General features: G+C 40.1%; 1 protein-coding gene across 2 annotated transcripts in view; it reads left to right on the top strand.

The window, feature by feature from the left end:
* The window catches only part of LOC126268069 (gamma-interferon-inducible lysosomal thiol reductase-like), a 181,974-nt gene extending 168,749 nt beyond the window's left edge, over window positions 1–13,225 (top strand). For both annotated transcript variants that reach the window (XM_049973504.1, XM_049973503.1), the window contains 2 exons: window positions 4,609–4,671; window positions 9,769–13,225. In XM_049973504.1, the coding sequence (XP_049829461.1) occupies window positions 4,609–4,671; window positions 9,769–9,816 (111 nt within the window). In that variant the 3' untranslated portion in view covers window positions 9,817–13,225. The remainder of the gene's footprint in view (window positions 1–4,608; window positions 4,672–9,768) is intronic.
* Window positions 13,226–18,762: the final 5,537 nt, after the last annotated feature.

The raw sequence follows: 18,762 nt of genomic DNA, 5'->3' as shown, positions 1-18,762 counted from the left end.
TTCAGTTAAAATAAACCGTGCACTCTCATTATTAGGCAGTACAGTCTTGATGTTTTTTATACACTTTGTGAGCTGTTACTCTCAGTAATGCTTCTTCTGAATTGGTTTAGGGAATTTTAAATCTGACGCCCATAATCTAGGACTAGGCAAACCACAACATCCCAAATAAAAATGTCAGTATATGACGTCTGATGATCCTTACATTTAGATTGATAGTGGGTACCTGGTTTATGAGATCTAAGTCAACACTAAGAATTTTACTGTTTATATCTTCGTTTTGTATAAATTATTATCTACACTGGTGGCCAAGATTAAAGCAACAAATGGAAATTTTCCAAGGTCGGGTTTCTTTTGCCACAAAACAGTAAAGTAGAAACAATGTAAAGAATACAGAATGTAAACAACTGCATAATGGTAGACAAAAATGTTCTTCGGTTTTTCCAATTTAACAGTTTTGTACACACATTCTGAGAACTGGTTAAGGTGCTCAGTATGGTGTGTGACCACCTCTGGCAACAATGCACACATGAGAATGATAGAGCATGCTGAGGATAATGTAATCAGTCTCATGTTGAGGCAACAACATCCATTCCCCCTGCAGAGCTGCTCGCAAGTTTGGGAGAGTGGTTGGTGGAAGCTGACGTTATGCAACCCCTATCCCCATGCATCTCAGACATACTCTATGGGTTTCAAACTGGGAGAGCAAGCAGGCTGCACGCCATGGGTGCACTATCTTCCATTTCCAAGAGCATCAACCACTCATGCTCTATGAAATAGAGTATTATCATCCATCAATACAAAGTCTGGGCCCACAGCACCTCGCAACAACCACACATGAAGTCCCAAGATCTTGCCACGATACCTGAAAGCAGTTAAACCTTGCCAATTGACCCATACAATTTCATGAAGAGGTATCCATGTGGTAAACATAATCCCAGCCCACACCATTGGGGATCCCCCTCAGTATCAGTCTCTTTCTACAGTGTTTGGGTCCTGAAATAGAGTTCCATGTTCCCTTCAGATGCCAATCCATTGAGGTTCACTCTCCAGACCAATTCGGGACTTGTCTGTGAAACGAACATTGGCCCACTGTTCGACCACCCAGGTAGCATGCTGATGACTCCACTCTAAAGTTCCCTTCTGCAAAGATACTTCAGAGGTACACAAACAGCAGTTCTCTAACAATAAAGGCCACTCTGCCAAAGCTCTCTGTACATCGTTTGCCTCAATACAACACATCCAGTGGATGTTGCAGGATCAGATGCCAGTTGCTGTGCAGTACTGAGGCAGTACTGTCATGCCCTTACAGTCAAATAACAGTCCTCTCTTTCTGATGCCACAAATGATTGACACTGCTCTGTTCTTTGGGATACAGTTTCGATCTCTATAAACCATCACCACATATGAGAAACAACAGACCAATTCACATTAAGCCATCGGGCCACTAAATTTGTGATAGTCCTGCTTTCATTCTTCGTATGGCGCTCTACCACAGAGTGAATAGTAGGCATCTTCTCTGCACCATCTGTGACTGTGTACACAGCAATTTTGGAAGAGGTACTACCCACAAAAATTACCTTGTTTGATAGGTGCCCTGATATTGTTGTTGTGGTTGTCTGTTGACTGGAATGCCGTCTTCTGTGCAGAACATGATCGTACGGACCTCTGTTGGCAGTTTGTATGATTACATCATGAATTAGACACAAAATGGGGAAATAGCGGTTTGTTGTTTTAATTTTGGGCACCAGTGTAATTGCCTCTATGAGGATTTATTACTAATTACTAATATCTTTTTAAATGGGATATCACTGAGTTCTATCAAAAAGGTAAGTTTCTGCATCGCGGTGTAGCTTGCTTGCCAGGTTTCGAGAGGGTGCGTTTCTGCATGAGGTATCAAGTATACTACTCCCGTGAAGATCACGAATGTAAAATTAGAGAGATTCGAGCACGCACGGAGGCTTTCAGACAGTCGTTCTTCCCGCGAACCATACGCGACTGGAACAGAAAAGGGAGGTAATGACAGTGGCACATCAAGTGCCCTCCGCCACACACCGTTGGGTGGCTTGCGGAGTATGAATGTAGATGTAGATGAAAACTATGTAGCACACATGTTGAGTCGCAGACAGGCACAACAAAAAGACATAAGCTTGTGGCCAGAAGGCCTTCTTCTGAAATAGAAAAGACACACACATTCGTGCAAATGCAGCTAGTACACACGTGACCATTGTCTCTGGCTGCCAGGGTCAGATTGCCAGTATTGTCATTATTCCATCCTAGATTTTCCATTGTTTTGCTTTTGTTTCTGAAGCAAAAGTTGGATGTAATTGTGCCTAAAACTAGTAATATTGCTGTCGAGGAACTTATACAAAATGTTTTTTCTGACTCAACTTGTAAATATGTGGATTAGAATATGACAAACATACTTAAGCTAATAATTTGAGAGATGAGTTGCCTGAAAATGTAAAATTGATGTTCAGAGGAGACTGTCATCTGTGCATCAAATGCTGGGAATTTTAGCATTTCTGGAGGTTAATTCCCAATGTTCAGCCATTGCAGTAATGTGAGCAGGTATTTTACCAATTGCTGGTTTTGCTGCCTCTATAATTTCTGGCTTTGCTGCAGTTGCAGTCGACAGAATACTTGAAAAGGTATCTCTTTGTTGCAATTGTCTTTGCTACCATGGTTACCTAAAATACACTCCTGGAAATGGAAAAAAGAACACATTGACACCGGTGTGTCAGACCCACCATACTTGCTCCGGACACTGCAAGAGGGCTGTACAAGCAATGATCACACGCATGGCACAGCGGACACACCAGGAACCGCGGTGTTGGCCGTCGAATGGCGCTAGCTGCGCAGCATTTGTGCACCGCCGCCGTCAGTGTCAGCCAGTTTGCCGTGGCATACGGAGCTCGATCGCAGTCTTTAACACTGGTAGCATGCCGCGATAGCGTGGACGTGAACCGTATGTGCAGTTGACGGACTTTGAGCGAGGGCGTATAGTGGGCATGCGGGAGGCCGGGTGGACGTACCGCCAAATTGCTCAACACGTGGGGCGTGAGGTCTCCACAGTACATCGATGTTGTCGCCAGTGGTCGGCGGAAGGTGCACGTGCCCGTCGACCTGGGACCGGACCGCAGCGACGCATGGATGTACGCCAAGACCGTAGGATCCTACGCAGTGCCGTAGGGAACCGCACCGCCACTTCCCAGCAAATTAGGGACACTGTTGCTCCTGGGGTATTGGCGAGGACCATTCGCAACCGTCTCCATGAAGCTGGGCTACGGTCCCGCACACCATTAGGCCGTCTTCTGCTCACACCCCAACATCGTACAGCCCGCCTCCAGTGGTGTCGCGACAGGCGTGAATGAAGGGACGAATGGAGACGTGTCGTCTTCAGCGATGAGAGTCGCTTCTGCCTTGGTGCCAATGATGGTCGTATGCGTGTTTGGCGCCATGCAGGTGAGCGCCACAATCAGGACTGCATACAACTGAGGCACACAGGGCCAACACCCGGCATCATGGTGTGGGGAGCGATCTCCTACACTGGCCTTACACCTCTGGTGATCGTCAAGGGGACACTGAATAGTGCACGGTACATCCAAACCGTCATCGAACCCATCATTCTGCCATTCCTAGACCGGCAAGGGAACTTGCTGTTCCAACAGGACAATGCACGTCTGCATGTATCCCGTGCCACCCAATGTGCTCTAGAAGGTGTAAGTCAACTACCCTGGCCAGCAAGATCTCCGGATCTGTCCCCCATTGAGCATGTTTGGGACTGGATGAAGTGTCGTCTCACGCGGTCTGCATGTCCAGCACGAACACTGGTCCAACTGAGGCGCCAGGTGGAAATGGCATGGCAAGCCGTTCCACAGGACTACATCCAGCATCTCTACGATCGTCTCCATGGGAGAATAGCAGCCTGCATTGCTGCGAAAGGTGGATATACACTGTACTAGTGCCGACATTGTGCATGCTCTGTTGCCTGTGTCTATGTGCCTGTGGTTCTGTCAGTGTGATCATGTGATGTATCTGACCCCAGGAATGTGTCAATAAAGTTTCCCCTTCCTGGGACAATGAATTCACGGTGTTCTTATTTCAATTTCCAGGAGTGTACAAAAAGAATCACTGTATGGTATTTGTTAGCGGGTACAAGAACATACAAAAGAAGAACTTCATGTCTATAACAAATAATTCAACATCGGAGGAAAAACAAAATCAAACAAATGAGCACTACAGTCATAACTAAGTTTTTGAGCAGTGATCAAGTGAAAAGTAAACAGGTTGATGTGATGGTAGTTGGCAGTTAATCACAGGTGGTCAGGCAATACAGTCTCCTTGAGTTACGCATTGTGAGCCAGAGGTATTGCCCACTGGAGCAGCCCCTGGTTATGCACCAGTGGCACCTTCAGTATGAAGGCGGCTGGTGTGCAGAGTTGGTATATGCCATCTCCATACCATTGTCCTGAAAGCATAATATGAGAGTCACAGCTACACTGTGCTATTGTGCAAAAGCCACATTACAGTGTTCAGCAGAGGGTACAGCGTATCAATATTATCGATTTTCTTTTCTCTTTTTGCTAATTTTTTGTTGGTCTTTTACAGAATCAGGGTAACCAGGCTGCCATCTTAAAGAATCTGTTTGGAGAAGTTTGCAACCTCTATCCGGTAAGTAAAATAACGCGGAAGGCAAATACTGGGTTTTGAGAACTGGTCCGCACACGGTTTTAATCTCAGAATAATAAAGAATTAATAAATAAGTCTAGATGTTTACTGTTTATATTGCTAAGAAATTTGAAGTTATTGTTCATATATTCTTTCCCATTTTTGTATGAAGTGTGTGTGTGTGTGTGTGTGTGTGTGTGTGTGTGTGTGTGTGTGTGATGAATAGTTATGCATTTATTGCCTCGGCTGAAAACAAGCTAATTTACTCACATTACTAAGAAATGGTGCATGTAGCATATTATTGTAGATATTCAACCGTGTCCTTACACTATGACTAGATTTATCAACACAGTAGCAACAAATAAGCAGTTTTGTATTCCACCAGAAAATGTTGCTTGTGAGGTCTGACACAAGACATGAGAAAAATGCTGCAAATGTATGTGCTTACAAAAGATGTGCCATTAATGGTGGTCACTTCTAATGTAGGATGTATTTGAGACAATATCAGTCTTCATTTGTTGCTTCCATTCCTCAGAGCTGTTCTGCCATTCATTTGCCACAATGCTGTGCAGGAGCGCCACTGTTTTTGCTTTTCAGCAAAACATGAGAAGATATCTGAATTACTCTTTGACTGTGACACTGTGGTTGGTTGATTTCCAAAAAAAATTCTCTCTTTACGGGAACGGTTCAGAAAGTCTGGTCCAAAAGTCCTGTCAACCCCACTTTTTTTTTTTTTTTTGGGGGGGGGGGGGGGGGGGGGGACATGGCATGTATTTATTTATTTTGAACATATCATGTGTGGCAAACATTGATACTTTATATTTCAGTTTGTGTGGTGATCTGGAACATCAGTATAGGCATCATCATTGTTGCAGCACAAAATAATATGGTGCCAGGTTCTGTGTGAAATTTTCTGAAGTGTAGACAGTGTGATTTCCTTGAATGTTTCATTAATTGTCTGGCATCGTTGTTTCACGACAATATGCTTGATTATTCCGCACTGGCAATTGTCACATGATGTCAGATATTGATTCCTTTCAGGGCACCCGATCAGTGCTAGCAGGTGCATTGATCCTCTCCATGAGCAGTCTCTGAAGCCCTAGAATAAACCATTCACGCAACAGTTGCAAGTAAGAATGTCAATTCACTGAACTGTCAAAGAAATACGGCCCTATGAGGAGCCTACTAGACATTGCAGCCCAGATCAGAACATGGGGGATTATTCCCGAACTCTTCATAATAATATGGGTTTTCCCTGCTCCCGAAAAAAATACTTATATTCTGACAAGATCAATAAATAGCACATTCGTCTGGGAAGAAAACTTTGCCCATAGTGGGAGTGTCACAAACACATCAAGTAATCTGGAGGAACCACCATGTCTTCGCCATATGTCCTCATCGCTCAACTCTTTTATGAATGTTGGCCTATAAGATTTTAATTCCAGATCTTTTTTCATGTGTGTCAGCTTAGTCATTTTTGGCATTCAAAGTTTAGCAGATATTTTCCTTAATGATTTTATGGGAAATCTGCTCACAGAATCCGCCACTGGTGCACATGTTTGTTGTCGTTTTAATGGTTGGACCTGTCCTCTTTCCATCGAAAATGGATCCAATTTTTGTTGCCAAAGAAGTATTATTTGCTTTGGTGGAGCTTCTTTGTGGAATGATGCTGCAAAAATCCCATTGCACATCTATAATGTTTTTCCCGGTAACTTGCTGGTGATGGCAGTCACGTGTGCGTGAAGTGTGATTGCTTATGTGAATGAGTGTGTGTGTGGGCGTGCGCGTGCGCATGTGGGTGGGCGCGCGCGTATGCATGTGTTTCCTTTTCTCAAAGTATTCAGTTGGCACAATTATATGACAAAAAAAGACAGGTCTTGGCAGTGAATGAAATAAAAAAAAAGGCTGATTAGACAGATGTTAGAAGCATTGATTCAGTATCTATTAAGGAAATACACATTCATTGGAAAGTGGACTAATTGAAAGTTTGTGTTCATATTTATTTTCATTTTTGTCTGAATTTACAAACACTAGATTTTTGTCGAAATTCACAACTACAGGTTTGATTAATTAATTAGTTCTATAAAACAAAAAGTTGGCAGGTAGTAACAAATGAAAGAAATGTGATGAAATTGTGGATAATAAGGCTCAAGAACAACTAACATGTATAATCATCAGTTGCATGCTTATATCACTAGCAAATATCTGTTTAAAAGAAAAGTTATATGAGTAAGTCAGTTTACCATTCATAAGTGAAAAAATGTCACACCTTCATAGAGGGTTAGGGAGATTCAGGTTCAATGTCATGTTGATGTTTACACAAGCAGAGACAGAGCACTAGGCTTAATTGGGGAAAGCTTGGCTTCGTTAAAGAAACCATCCGTCTGCTTGAAATGGTTTAGGAAAACTGCAGAATTGGGATCATTTCACAGGGATTGATCTGAAACCTGCTTGTCATGATTGAAAATTTAGTACTTTAACCATTGTATCACCTCATCATGCCAGAGCAACAAACAGTAATGAGAAGGGAGGTTCATGACACAATCTGGTCTGCTTCTAGTTGAGTTAGTCATTCACTTTAACATAATTGTAACTTTTAGTGGTAATATTTAGAATTACTTGCCTTCTCCCAACTGATGTACTTGTAAATCACTTTTCTTCTTTTCCTTAAGTTAAAAGCTTAACATTTACATTAGCATTTCTGAGGAAACATAAATTATGTGCCATTGAATTTATTGATCTGACTTTAGAGTATTTTGAATTAGGAACATTAGTAGACAATTTTGTGAACTCAGTAGACAAGTGACAGTGTACATTAGTTACATTACATCTGCCATCCATCTGATTGTATAGAATTTGAAAGGTGATAACTGTCTCAAAGGCATGATGGAAGCAGTCTGCATCACAGATATCTACAGTTCCATCAGAAAGTAGTTCCTAGCATTTAATGCCCCATGTGGAAATCGTACCATACAAATGAAATCCTGTCTTCTTCTTATCCTCCCTCCCTCCCCCCCCCCCCCCCCCCCCTCTCTCTCTCTCTCTCTCTCTCTCTCTCTCTCTCTCTCTCTCTCTCTCTCTCTCTCTCTCTCTCTCTCTCTCTCTCTCTCGTGCGAGCAAACCCTTTGCTAAATGGCACAATACCTATTGATATTAACAGGCTAAAGTATAGTAAATTAGAATGTCAATGATGAATTTTGCAGTATTCTGGTGCAAGTCGTATTTTAAAAAGCTTCCACACTGAAACTTTTTTCTTTTTCCATATTTATTGGCGATACATTGAGGAGAACATCTTTCGTATGTGTGTAAATTACTTTTCTATAAAAGGAGACCACTCACTGAAAAGCAGAAGTGTTGGTTCTTTGGCAGGAAAGAGAGAGAATTAGATAGCTTTCACATTAAATTTTTTTTTTTTTTTTTTTTTTTTAGCTAGAGGAGAGACAGCTGGGAGTTGGGGATAGGTGGTTAGCAGCCTGGAGGAGGGGGCCACCAAACTTTATCATCATCATCATAGTCCATCCGTATGCCATTCCCATTCCAAGGCCTTAGTCAAGGGATCATATCCCTGGGGGAGACCCAGATGTGAGACCTGCCCCAATCCATCTGCTCTGCACTTTCTGCTCCAGTCCTGTGACAGGTTTGTCCTACTAGGCCATATGTGGAAGCAGCCATGTCATATACCAATTCTAGTGCAAACACTTCACAGCTTTCTTTTGTTGTCCAGCAGGGTGAATGGCCATCGCCAAACTGTTGCCAAGAGCAACGTTGACCACTCCATGGCTCAATATGCAGTTAGCATAGTGTGCTCAATTTCAATGGCTGATTTACAGCTCGAGCCATCTGGATCCTCCCCTCCATCCAGCTTCTTTAAACATGTAGATCCTTCACCTCAATCTCTAGTAATCTACTGTCCCCACCCTCCAACCAACAGTTTCCCCTTCCTCCATCCTGGCACCTCCTCCCAAATTCACATACCAACATTACTGTCAGTGTGTGTGCCACTACCCGTCAGTTCTGACAATTGTGTATCACATGGCTGGCCTGTGCAACTGCCACCTCTCCTCTCATATTCGTAACCCGAAAATCAGCTGCTTCCTGCCAATCTGCTAGCCACCCCACCCTCAACCCCCCTCCCTGCCTTGCCGCATTGTGTGACCAGCCAGTGCCATGTAGGGCTGCGTGTGCGTGTGTGTGTGTGTGTGTGTGTGTGTGTGTGTGTGTGTTTCCTCTAGATGGAAAAGATTATTGTGAAAGCTAGCAAGTTTTCTCTCCTTCTGCATGTGGTTATCGACAGCTCAACACTTCCACTTTTCAATGAATGGTGTCATTTATTCCAAAAGTATTTACACCCAAATAAAACTTTTCACTTAACATTAGTGTATGTGCTGATGTGTCAAGCTGCTGCAAAAAATATATTTTTTTATGTATATGTATGTAGTGTCTGTTCTTTCACACATGTCTGACACCCATTTTGATCCAGCAGCCACTATGAATTAAGACACAAAGGGATTACAGCCAATGTCTGAACTTCCTTTGTGTGTATATTTTTCAAATATAAAATATAACCAGAAAAAATGCAAGCAGCTGCAAATAGTTTTCAGCTGCAAATAGTTTTAAAAAGCTTTATTTCATACCATTAGCAGTTTGGGCTATCATGTCCATCCTCAGATGGCTAAATTTTACAAATACGTTAGTGTATTCGTTAGCGGCATACCATCTGCTCCTGCTCCCTGTATTTCTCACCTGCATGCTGTCAGCTCATGCAATAGGTTACAGCTAAGGCATAAGGACCAAAGCAAGACAAAACACCATCCACTGGAATATTCTTCAGGAGTAGATAGCATGCTGCTAATGAATACGTTAATGTATTTGGAAAATTTAACCATCTGAGGACGGACGTGAGAGATCAAAAACAGTAATGGCATAAAATGAAGCTTTTGAAATGACACAGCCAACAATTACATAAAACGTTCACAAGAATATTGAAGGGTGTTCAGATTCTCTTTTATCCCCCTTGTTTCGAAAACTTACGTTGCTAGCATAGTCTACAATGTAAATGAAACTGGGCTACTTAGATTATTGATTGTATATTTCTTTCAGGAACCTAAACCAGCAGAGTGTGAATATGAGAGGAAACCATCTGAGTAATGAAGATCAAGTTACAAATAACATGTTTAAGATTCATTGGCTTGAGCAATAAAAAATAACTCATTCAGTATTGTTAAATACTTTGAATATCACAATATTGAGGAACTGTCGCACTTAAAATATAATATCTCCTGTAATCCATTCCTATTATTACAGTTAATGCATTTATAAAAAAAATGGTTAACCCTTTACCTTCACACTATATCTAATCATGTGATCTTCTGTTGCCGTTCCATTACAAAGTAGGTTCTTTAAAGACTGTAAATGTAAGTATTTTTATGAAGTTGATGCTTTGAAAAGACTGCATTAAAACAAGAATATGTCCTGCATCTCGTGGTTCTGGTGGCCATTGTGAAATGTAACACAGAATTTAGATAGTTATTGTACAGAAGTAATAGTTCAGGCATTCCATGAGATTCTGTTTCACTCTTTTTTCCTTGCCACTGATATATGCAGTAAAGTGTCAATATGTGGAATACCTATGCCATTTGGTGCTGCTGCATTGACTAATTGTCATTATATTGTCCCAAATTATTGAAATATTTTTGTTAATGTTGTTTGTAGTACCACAGGGTAACTATTACATATGTTCCATTTCTTCCCTGAATAAGTATTGCACTTTTATGGGTAATATAAAGTACAAAAAATTCAAATCTGTATTGTATAATATAATTTGAAATACAGATTTTTGTTACAGTGTTTCAGTGTGATTCTTTTTTTAGATTAAAGCAGTGGTCTAGAAATTAGTTTTGTAATATTGTTACTTCAGTTGAGCATTGTTGTTGTTTGTGGGTGTCGTCAGCAATGTACCCAGAAAATTTAATAGATTGTCTACTCAGTGGCTATCATAAGAAAAGTATAAAAATTACCCACTTTCTATTTTGAAAATATGGGACTTTGGGTATGTTAACCACAGTAACAAATAACACACACTCAGAATTGTTGAATAAGAAAAAAAATTAGAGCTTGAAATATTTATACCACAATAATTTCCACACACAACATGAACGAATCCCAGAAGTACCAAGAAACTAACTATATTATGCCACTTGGTGCAAACAGCGGTCCACTCTGTCAGCCAAAGAGTACACACTACACTCTAAGCACTTGTCAAACTTCTATTCCCACACAGTTCCCCCTGCAGTAGAACAAAGCTCCAGAAATGTAGGGAAACTGATGTTGAACTCGTTCTGGCACTTTTATTAACTGGGAATGTGCTGTGGGGTGTCCTTGTGAAACGATACCAGGATCTCTTAGTATGACACTGGAGTATGCATCACTGAACTTGGGGGTTAATGATCTCGTTTGTCAGTCTGGTAATGGAGATCTGTGTACTAAGTTGGTAGGTCCTCAATGGGTTACAATTAAGGTGGATTTATCCTTTTGAATGACACTGTCTTAAGTTTAGCTTAATAGTACATTCATTACACTTCCAAACTTTGAAAGGGGGAGTATAAGAAGGTTGTAGTGGTCAGTGGACAGTGCTGATCCTTAGAATAGCATGGCAGCATGTGTACATATCCTGAAGTAAAATGTTGGCATCTGTATGAGGAGGTGAGATGTAGGGCGAAGCAGGTCAGCTGATACGTAAAACTCTGATGGAAGCCGCAATGTCTCTGCAGGAACCATCTTACTGTTGGCATGGCAATCTCTTGCATGACCGCAGTGCGAAAGCCACACAGCACAGCTTTGGGTGGGGACTAAAATAGTTACTGGGCAATTAGTGAAGTCTTCCAGAAACCACAGCATATCCCAAACAAACCTCCAGCATACATCAGGTATGAGCATCATCAAAGAAAACACTGTCATCACATCAAAAATGTTACATACAAATACAGAGAAGCTAGACACATAGACACATTCAGCATGAAATTTGAGCCAGCAGAAGGTGTTCTAGGAGAGTAAATGGCTGTTGTTTGAAATCCAAACTAAACACCATAAAAGAAGAAAAGAAAAATATACAATGAAAACAAAGAATTTAAATCCAAACTGTATTCATAAAAAGGGAACTAGAAAAATTGAAAAAGGGTAGGTGCTCATCCCCAAAAATCATCAGATCAGGGTCACCAATTTGTGGGTGAGTTAAATACAATACTTGAAATTGCTAAATAAGAACAAAATTTATTTTATAGCCTGTAAACATTTACACAACATTACTACTTCCATAAGACCATGGGGAGACAACCCCCCCCCCCCCCCCCCCACACACACACACACACACACACACACACACACACACACACACACACACACACACACACACACACACACACACACGCGCAATTTAAAAAATACTCTTTTGCACTGCTTGTTAGAAGAACAGTGACACAATGTTCAATCTGTTCCTTCCTCCGTGACGTAGTTGAACATCGTATCTCCAAAGGCATAAAACAATCCTCATTTTTCTTTTGGATAGTTTCATGATCCTAATCCACTTCATCAGCCAAAATACCTTATAAAGCTGTGAATGAAGTAACTTTCTTCTCTTAACTATGTCTCTCTCTCTCTCTCTCTCTCTCTCTCTCCCCCCCCCCCCCCCCTCTCCCCAGTAATAAAACAAATATTACATTGTGGAATGATAGACCACTATCAAGCTTTAAAATTTTATCCAAACCAGGATGATCCATGTGTCTTTTTGGTTGAGAAATTGTGTTGATGCTTTGCAAAGGAGTAGTTGTAATTTTCAACAGGGCAATTGTACTTAATTCAATTGATTGCTGATGATAAGTAAAGATTTTTTTCTCCAATATTATGTCACTGGTTAATTCATATATCAATTAAATAATTACTAATTCACCTGATATTACAATGGTGCTATAATAAAATGGCAATGTTTTGAAAAGGGGTAAAAGAAGTTAGGAGAGAATGGCCCCTTCAAAGTCAAAAGAGAAACATTTCCATTGTGAGGAGCATTTAGTCCAGTCATATCACTAGGGTGCCTAGAATTTTATTTACTAGTGGCAATGTAATTATTTATCAACGAATAAGTGAATTGTAAAATAAAATTAGACAAGAGTCATAAATATTAAACAGTGTTCCAAAATGAATATATTGTCTTGTTGTTGTTTGGTGTATTGTTGAAAGAAGTTCTGAAAAATTATTATTGTTCATTTTTAAGGAAAAAAATAGGAGAAAATGATAAGTATACAAGAAGCCTTTTATTTGAACTTGTGAAAAGATTTATTTTCTGTAGTGTGGTTGCTTTGTTATAATTTTGATTATATACTGTGTTGTGTTGGCCTTTGTTTTGTTGGGTTCTTGTACCAAGGAAAGATAGTATGACTTTGTGCAGAAGAACCTTTTGTGTTAAGTACACTAATATTTTTAAAAACTTGAAAATTCTTTCAGTCTACAAAAGAGCCAATGTTTGTTATATTTATAAATGAAAATAAATATTTCAAAAAAGTTACTTGTATTTTATTTATTTCTGTGATTGTCCTTCCCCCCCCCCCCCCCCCCCCCCATTATTAAAAAAATAAGAGTCCCAAATTATATAGCCAACTTCTTTACCAGTACATAACTGTTATTACCAGTTAATCGTATCTTGTGTTCGTAACAAAAACACCTTTCACAGTAGTACAGGTGAGCCCTTTCCCTGCATACAAACATTATTTCTAAGGAACTGCTCTGGATACAACTGTAAGGTTTGTTGCAAATGGTAGCTTAACACAAAAAAAATTTTAATACACTTACACATATTACATTTGTTGCCCATAGAACATCTTTGGTCACTGCCTCTACAGCATCTTATATTCATGCCGTAAGAGTTTGTTAAACAGGAATTGGTGAAGAAATCACTTCATCCATATTGTAATCCCACAAAACAAGTCAAGAGGGATTATGTCTGGAGAATGTGGTCGCTCTATCATTCCCTCTGCCTGGATAGATTTCATCCAAAACTAGTGAATAAATAACTCCCTGTGTGGCAGTACATCATTGTAGGTGAAATACCTGTAACTGAGGTGCAGTGTAAAGTCCCAACATGTCCAGTGAACTGTTGCCTGATAGTACACTCACTGAAAAAGAGCAGTCTAATAACTGTGTTGAGCATCAAACCACACCACACCTTCACATTCAGACAGTTCCTTATCAGCTATACCACTATATGTATGTTCTCCCACCACCAGATCTGGACATAATGACTGTTTACATATCTGAAGATGTGAAAAGTCACTTTATTATGGTAGTCATCTGCATTGATTAATTGCAGCACATTCCTAGCAAACTTGGCATGCCTGAAGCCTATCATATGGCTGCAAAGCCTGCATACATTTGTATGTAAGGAAATGGTCTGAGCTATGTCTGTTCTCTGGAAACACGACACGCTGATTTCTGCACACTGCAGTGAAATGCTGTACGCACACCATTAACAGTGTCATCACTCATCCCTGGTCTGCCACTTCTTGTCTTGTCACTGACACTTCCAGTCTTAGTGCTCTTCCCATCTGGTGGATCTCTTCCATGGGCACTTTGGGACGTCCCTTAACTGTAATAGTCGCCATGAAATCACAAAACACATGCACTTCCTCCTGTAGGTATGCCAATGTGACACTAACACTTCTAAATTACACTGCCTATAATGAGAGAGGGGAAGGGGGGGGGGGGAGGAAGAAACCTAATTCTGTCAGTGCACATGTGGACGTATATCCATAAAAACTTAACTCCTTAAGCTACCATTTGGAAAAAAAAAAAAAAAACTTGCATAGACCCATGGAAGTGTATCCTAAAAGACTTTATGAGATGAGACGCCATTTTGCAACAAACTGCATAGCTTTAGCTAGCATAGTTCCTTAGAAATAAATTTTTATAATCAGAGTGAGACTTCGTGCTCACCCTACATTCCTCTTCTCAGCTCCAACAAACTGTAAAAAGACATAATAATGCTTAACATACGTTCCAAAGGAAAAAATTTCCAATGAAATACAATCAATTAAGTATAAATAAAAAGAATAGTTCAAACAGTACATGGTGATATAACTTGCCCAGCAGTTCTAATAACAAACAAAACCCAGAAAGAGAGAGATACAGCCATGCAGCTTGGAAGCACCACACACCATCCTACTTAACAGGTGTAAATCAAGCAGTCAGTGTTGAAAAATTGATTAATTGTGGGGTGGTTGTACGGGAAGGGCCATAACACCAAGATGAGGCCAAATTTGACTCACGAATTGAAATTTTTTGTTACTAACGATCTTCTTAACAAGAGAAATATTTTGCTATGAAATCAGAGCAAAGTTAATATCACCTGTAGAAAGGCAATATAGGGTTGTGATAATCAAGAGAAAGAAATGCTACAAGAAGCAACCATGGGATAACATGATGAGAAATTACCTAAAAGTGTAGGTTGCAGCATCTTGACTTGTAGTTGCAGACAGTGGACAGGCCACAGTCAAACACAGAAGTGTGTTATCTACTTTGCAATCAGCAGCCTCCCAACTTATAGCTGCAGATGCAAGTGGGCAATTGCCTACCCAGTCACATAAATCAGAAAGGTAATTGACACCTCACAAGCAATGAATGTACAATGTACATGAATGAGATTTTCACTCTGCAGTGGAGTGTGTGCTGATAAGAGACTTACTGGCAGATTAAAACTGTGTGCCGGACTGGGACTCCAACTTGGGACCTTTGCCTTTCGCAGGCAAGTGCTCTACCATCTGAGCTACACAAGCACAACTCGCAACCCATCCTCACAGCTTTAAGGCAAAGGTCCTGAGTTTGAGTCTCGGTCCAGCACACAGTTTTAATCTGCCAGGAAGTTTTACAATGTACATCATAGGCTGCTATTACTACACTGAGTATGCTACACGTACTGTCAGCACAAGACATTCAGCAATAAGGCACCTTGCATGAGGTCCATTGTGACTGACACTGATTATGTGACAAGGACATTACAGCTTGTGAAAAGTCACGAAAGTGAGACTGAGTGATCCTGGATGCTATAGATAGCCTTGGTTCCAGGAGGAAAATAACCTGTTACCATGTTTAGCACTCTTTTCTATTGTTACCCTAAATAGGGATCCTTACAACAACAAAAAATGCTATAGATCTGTTAAGATTGCCATTACCCAGCTGCTCCTAAGTGCTAAATACCTCCAGCAGATGTATTCTTGTGCTATGGACATCATCCTTCACACCTATCTTAACAGTCAATGCTATCTTGGTGAAGCTGAGAGGAGCTAAATTAACATTATCCAAAAATGCTCCCATAGCTTAGAAACATCAGCATCTAATTTCAGTCTCTCTCTTCATTCAGCAATATATAAGAAATGCTTATGCTGCAGATTTTTGGAATACATTGTTATTTAATAACCTATGTACCACGCGGGACACGGTGCAAAGTATAAGGATGAAAGAATGTTGGGCAAGGATAGAGACAAGAGGATACAAATCTGATCTGAATTAAGCTGTCCCTTAGATCACCCAAATGAAATGAATGAAGAACAACTTACTTTCTAAACAAAACTTTAAATGATGTAATTGCATTAAAAACTTCACTCTTCTCTCCTTTTGGATGTAACTCAACAAGTTCAAAAGATCAGTTGTCTGCTTCTCTCCAAGCATACATAGTTGGCTCCTAAATATACTCTCCAACTTTTCACCCTATTCTTGCATCTTTCAACTCCAGGCTGTAACCTGCTTAGTCACTTCCATGTAAGTCAATGGTCATCATTACAGAGTAGGAGGTATTTAGTGAGATTACTACTTCCATCTTCCCCTAAAAATACTCTTAACGAGTTGGGCTGAATTTAGAAAACCTGTAGCAGTCTACAAAGTGCTGGACTTATGATGATGTGGGGCAGGTTGACACATTGGTTCTCTCGTTCTTATCTGCCACTTATTGCATGACCAATGAAGTGATGCTTGTCGATTAGTAAAGTTTGTCTTATGCTGCAAACATTCATTCCTTTGTACGGATCAACTGATCAAGATTCATTGTTGATCTGAGTTAGCACAAGACATGCTTGATAACACCACTAAAACAATTATCAACACAGATATCACACTCTGACCACAGATATTAATTGTATATCATAAACAGTATTTATTATTAAAGATGAGGAAAAATAAATGGAAGAAACTTTTCAGACTTCTTCAAAAACTTATACAACAAAAAATAAAATAAAGCATCAGTACTACGAGAAGGAAAATTGCTACTCACCATATAGCGGAGATGCAAAGTCTCAGAGAGGCACAACAAAAAGACTGTCACAGTATAAGCTTTCGGCCAACAAGGCCTTTGTCAAAAATAGACAACAGAAACACACACACACACACACACACACACACACACACATGACTGAAGCCTCTGGCAGCTGAAGCCACACTGTTTGTGTGTGTGTGGGGGGGGGGGGTATTTTTGATGAAGGCCTTGTTGCTCAAAAGCTTGTATTGTGACAGCCTTTTTGTTGTGCTTATCTGCGTCTCAGCATCTCTGCAGTATGGCGAGCAACAACTTTCCGTCTCATAATATTGTTACATTCTGTCCTGGATTTTCCATTGCTTGAAACTAAAGCATCAAATAGATATCTGTAAAGTAAATAAATGGAAACCAAATGATTCCCTGCACTTAAGGCTCTTGAATACAAAACATTGTGCAGAATAGGAAACAAGCAACTTGCATACTCAGATGGCATAGTTTCAAAATTTAGTAATGTGAAACCAATATCATAGAGAATACAGCATTTAACAGCTGATTATTCACAGCCCCCTGGTCTTAGCTGTTAATCATCTGTAGAATTATGTGTCTACCTTTTGTATAGTTTGTGTAACCAACTGTGTAATTATGTAACAAATGACGATGCCTTATACAACACAACAGTTGTCTACAGGCAAATAAGTCCAATTGAACTGAATTGAACAGGGGACATCACTGATTTGATTTTGAACACGAACTGTAGGCTACCGTGACATTTCTTCAGTCTTTGAGACATTTGCTAGGCTTAATGAAAATGTTGGAGTGGACCCAGGCAGCTTTGAGTGTAGATGATAGTTTGAATAGTTCACAGGTTTTAAAACCATCAGTGCTAAAGGAACTATTGACACAGAGAGGGGAAGATGTATACATTTGCACAATCTTATCTAGTGGTTGGTTTGACAACCACAGTGATTTACAGCATGTAGTCCTTTGGGACATGGTATACCCTTGGCTTCCTCAGACCTTTAAACAGTCTTATCCATCATGATAAATGGGTACCTATAGTTAAACATGGACTCCAAAATCATTATGTAACTCACAATTTCACACACTAATAAACATTACCAGATGAAAAAGAAGTGACAAGTGAAGAAAAAGACAAAGAACTTATCTGGTTTTGAATGCCACAGTTTTGAATCCATAGTCCAGCACATCCTTTATAAGAAGTTGGCCAATAAATATGACTATGACTCTGATACCTGTCTTATCTGTGCTTACTACTTCTGTTCATCCTGAAGTGGACAGTTGTCATAGAACTTGTTCTGTAGTTAGAAATTTAATACGAATTGTGTAGCACCTGCTATTCAAGCCCAGAGAGCATTTTTGCCAGAGATTTTCATCCATTATTGCACTCTTTCAAACTCCATATCCTTCACTGTTCACTGCAAATAGTTCAAATTTGCCCTTTCTTACTCTGCTGCAGAGGGTCTATGAAATGCCTTTAAATTTTTTTCACACTGAATGCAAGTCACCTCCAAAAATTCTTACAGGAATAACTGTTATCTGCAATTATCACTTCCACCAATGTTCTCGTTAAACTAGCCTTGTAAATTATTGCCAATTTCAGGAGCAGAGTGTCAACAACTAAATCTATATCATTTACTTCTTTTCAACTTTTATGTGCATCACATGAAACCCACTCTTTTGTAGTGTGGGATTGTGAACGGACAACTGGTAGTGGACTTGACTTGACTTGAAAAATTTTGCCAAAGTTCATGAGTAAATACTATATGATTAACATCTGCACA

This window comes from Schistocerca gregaria, chromosome 4 (assembly GCF_023897955.1).
Source record: "Schistocerca gregaria isolate iqSchGreg1 chromosome 4, iqSchGreg1.2, whole genome shotgun sequence".
Lineage (NCBI taxonomy): Eukaryota > Metazoa > Arthropoda > Insecta > Orthoptera > Acrididae > Schistocerca > Schistocerca gregaria.
The sequence above is the reverse complement of the archived record's forward strand: the minus strand, read 5'-3'. Positions and strand labels throughout refer to the sequence as shown.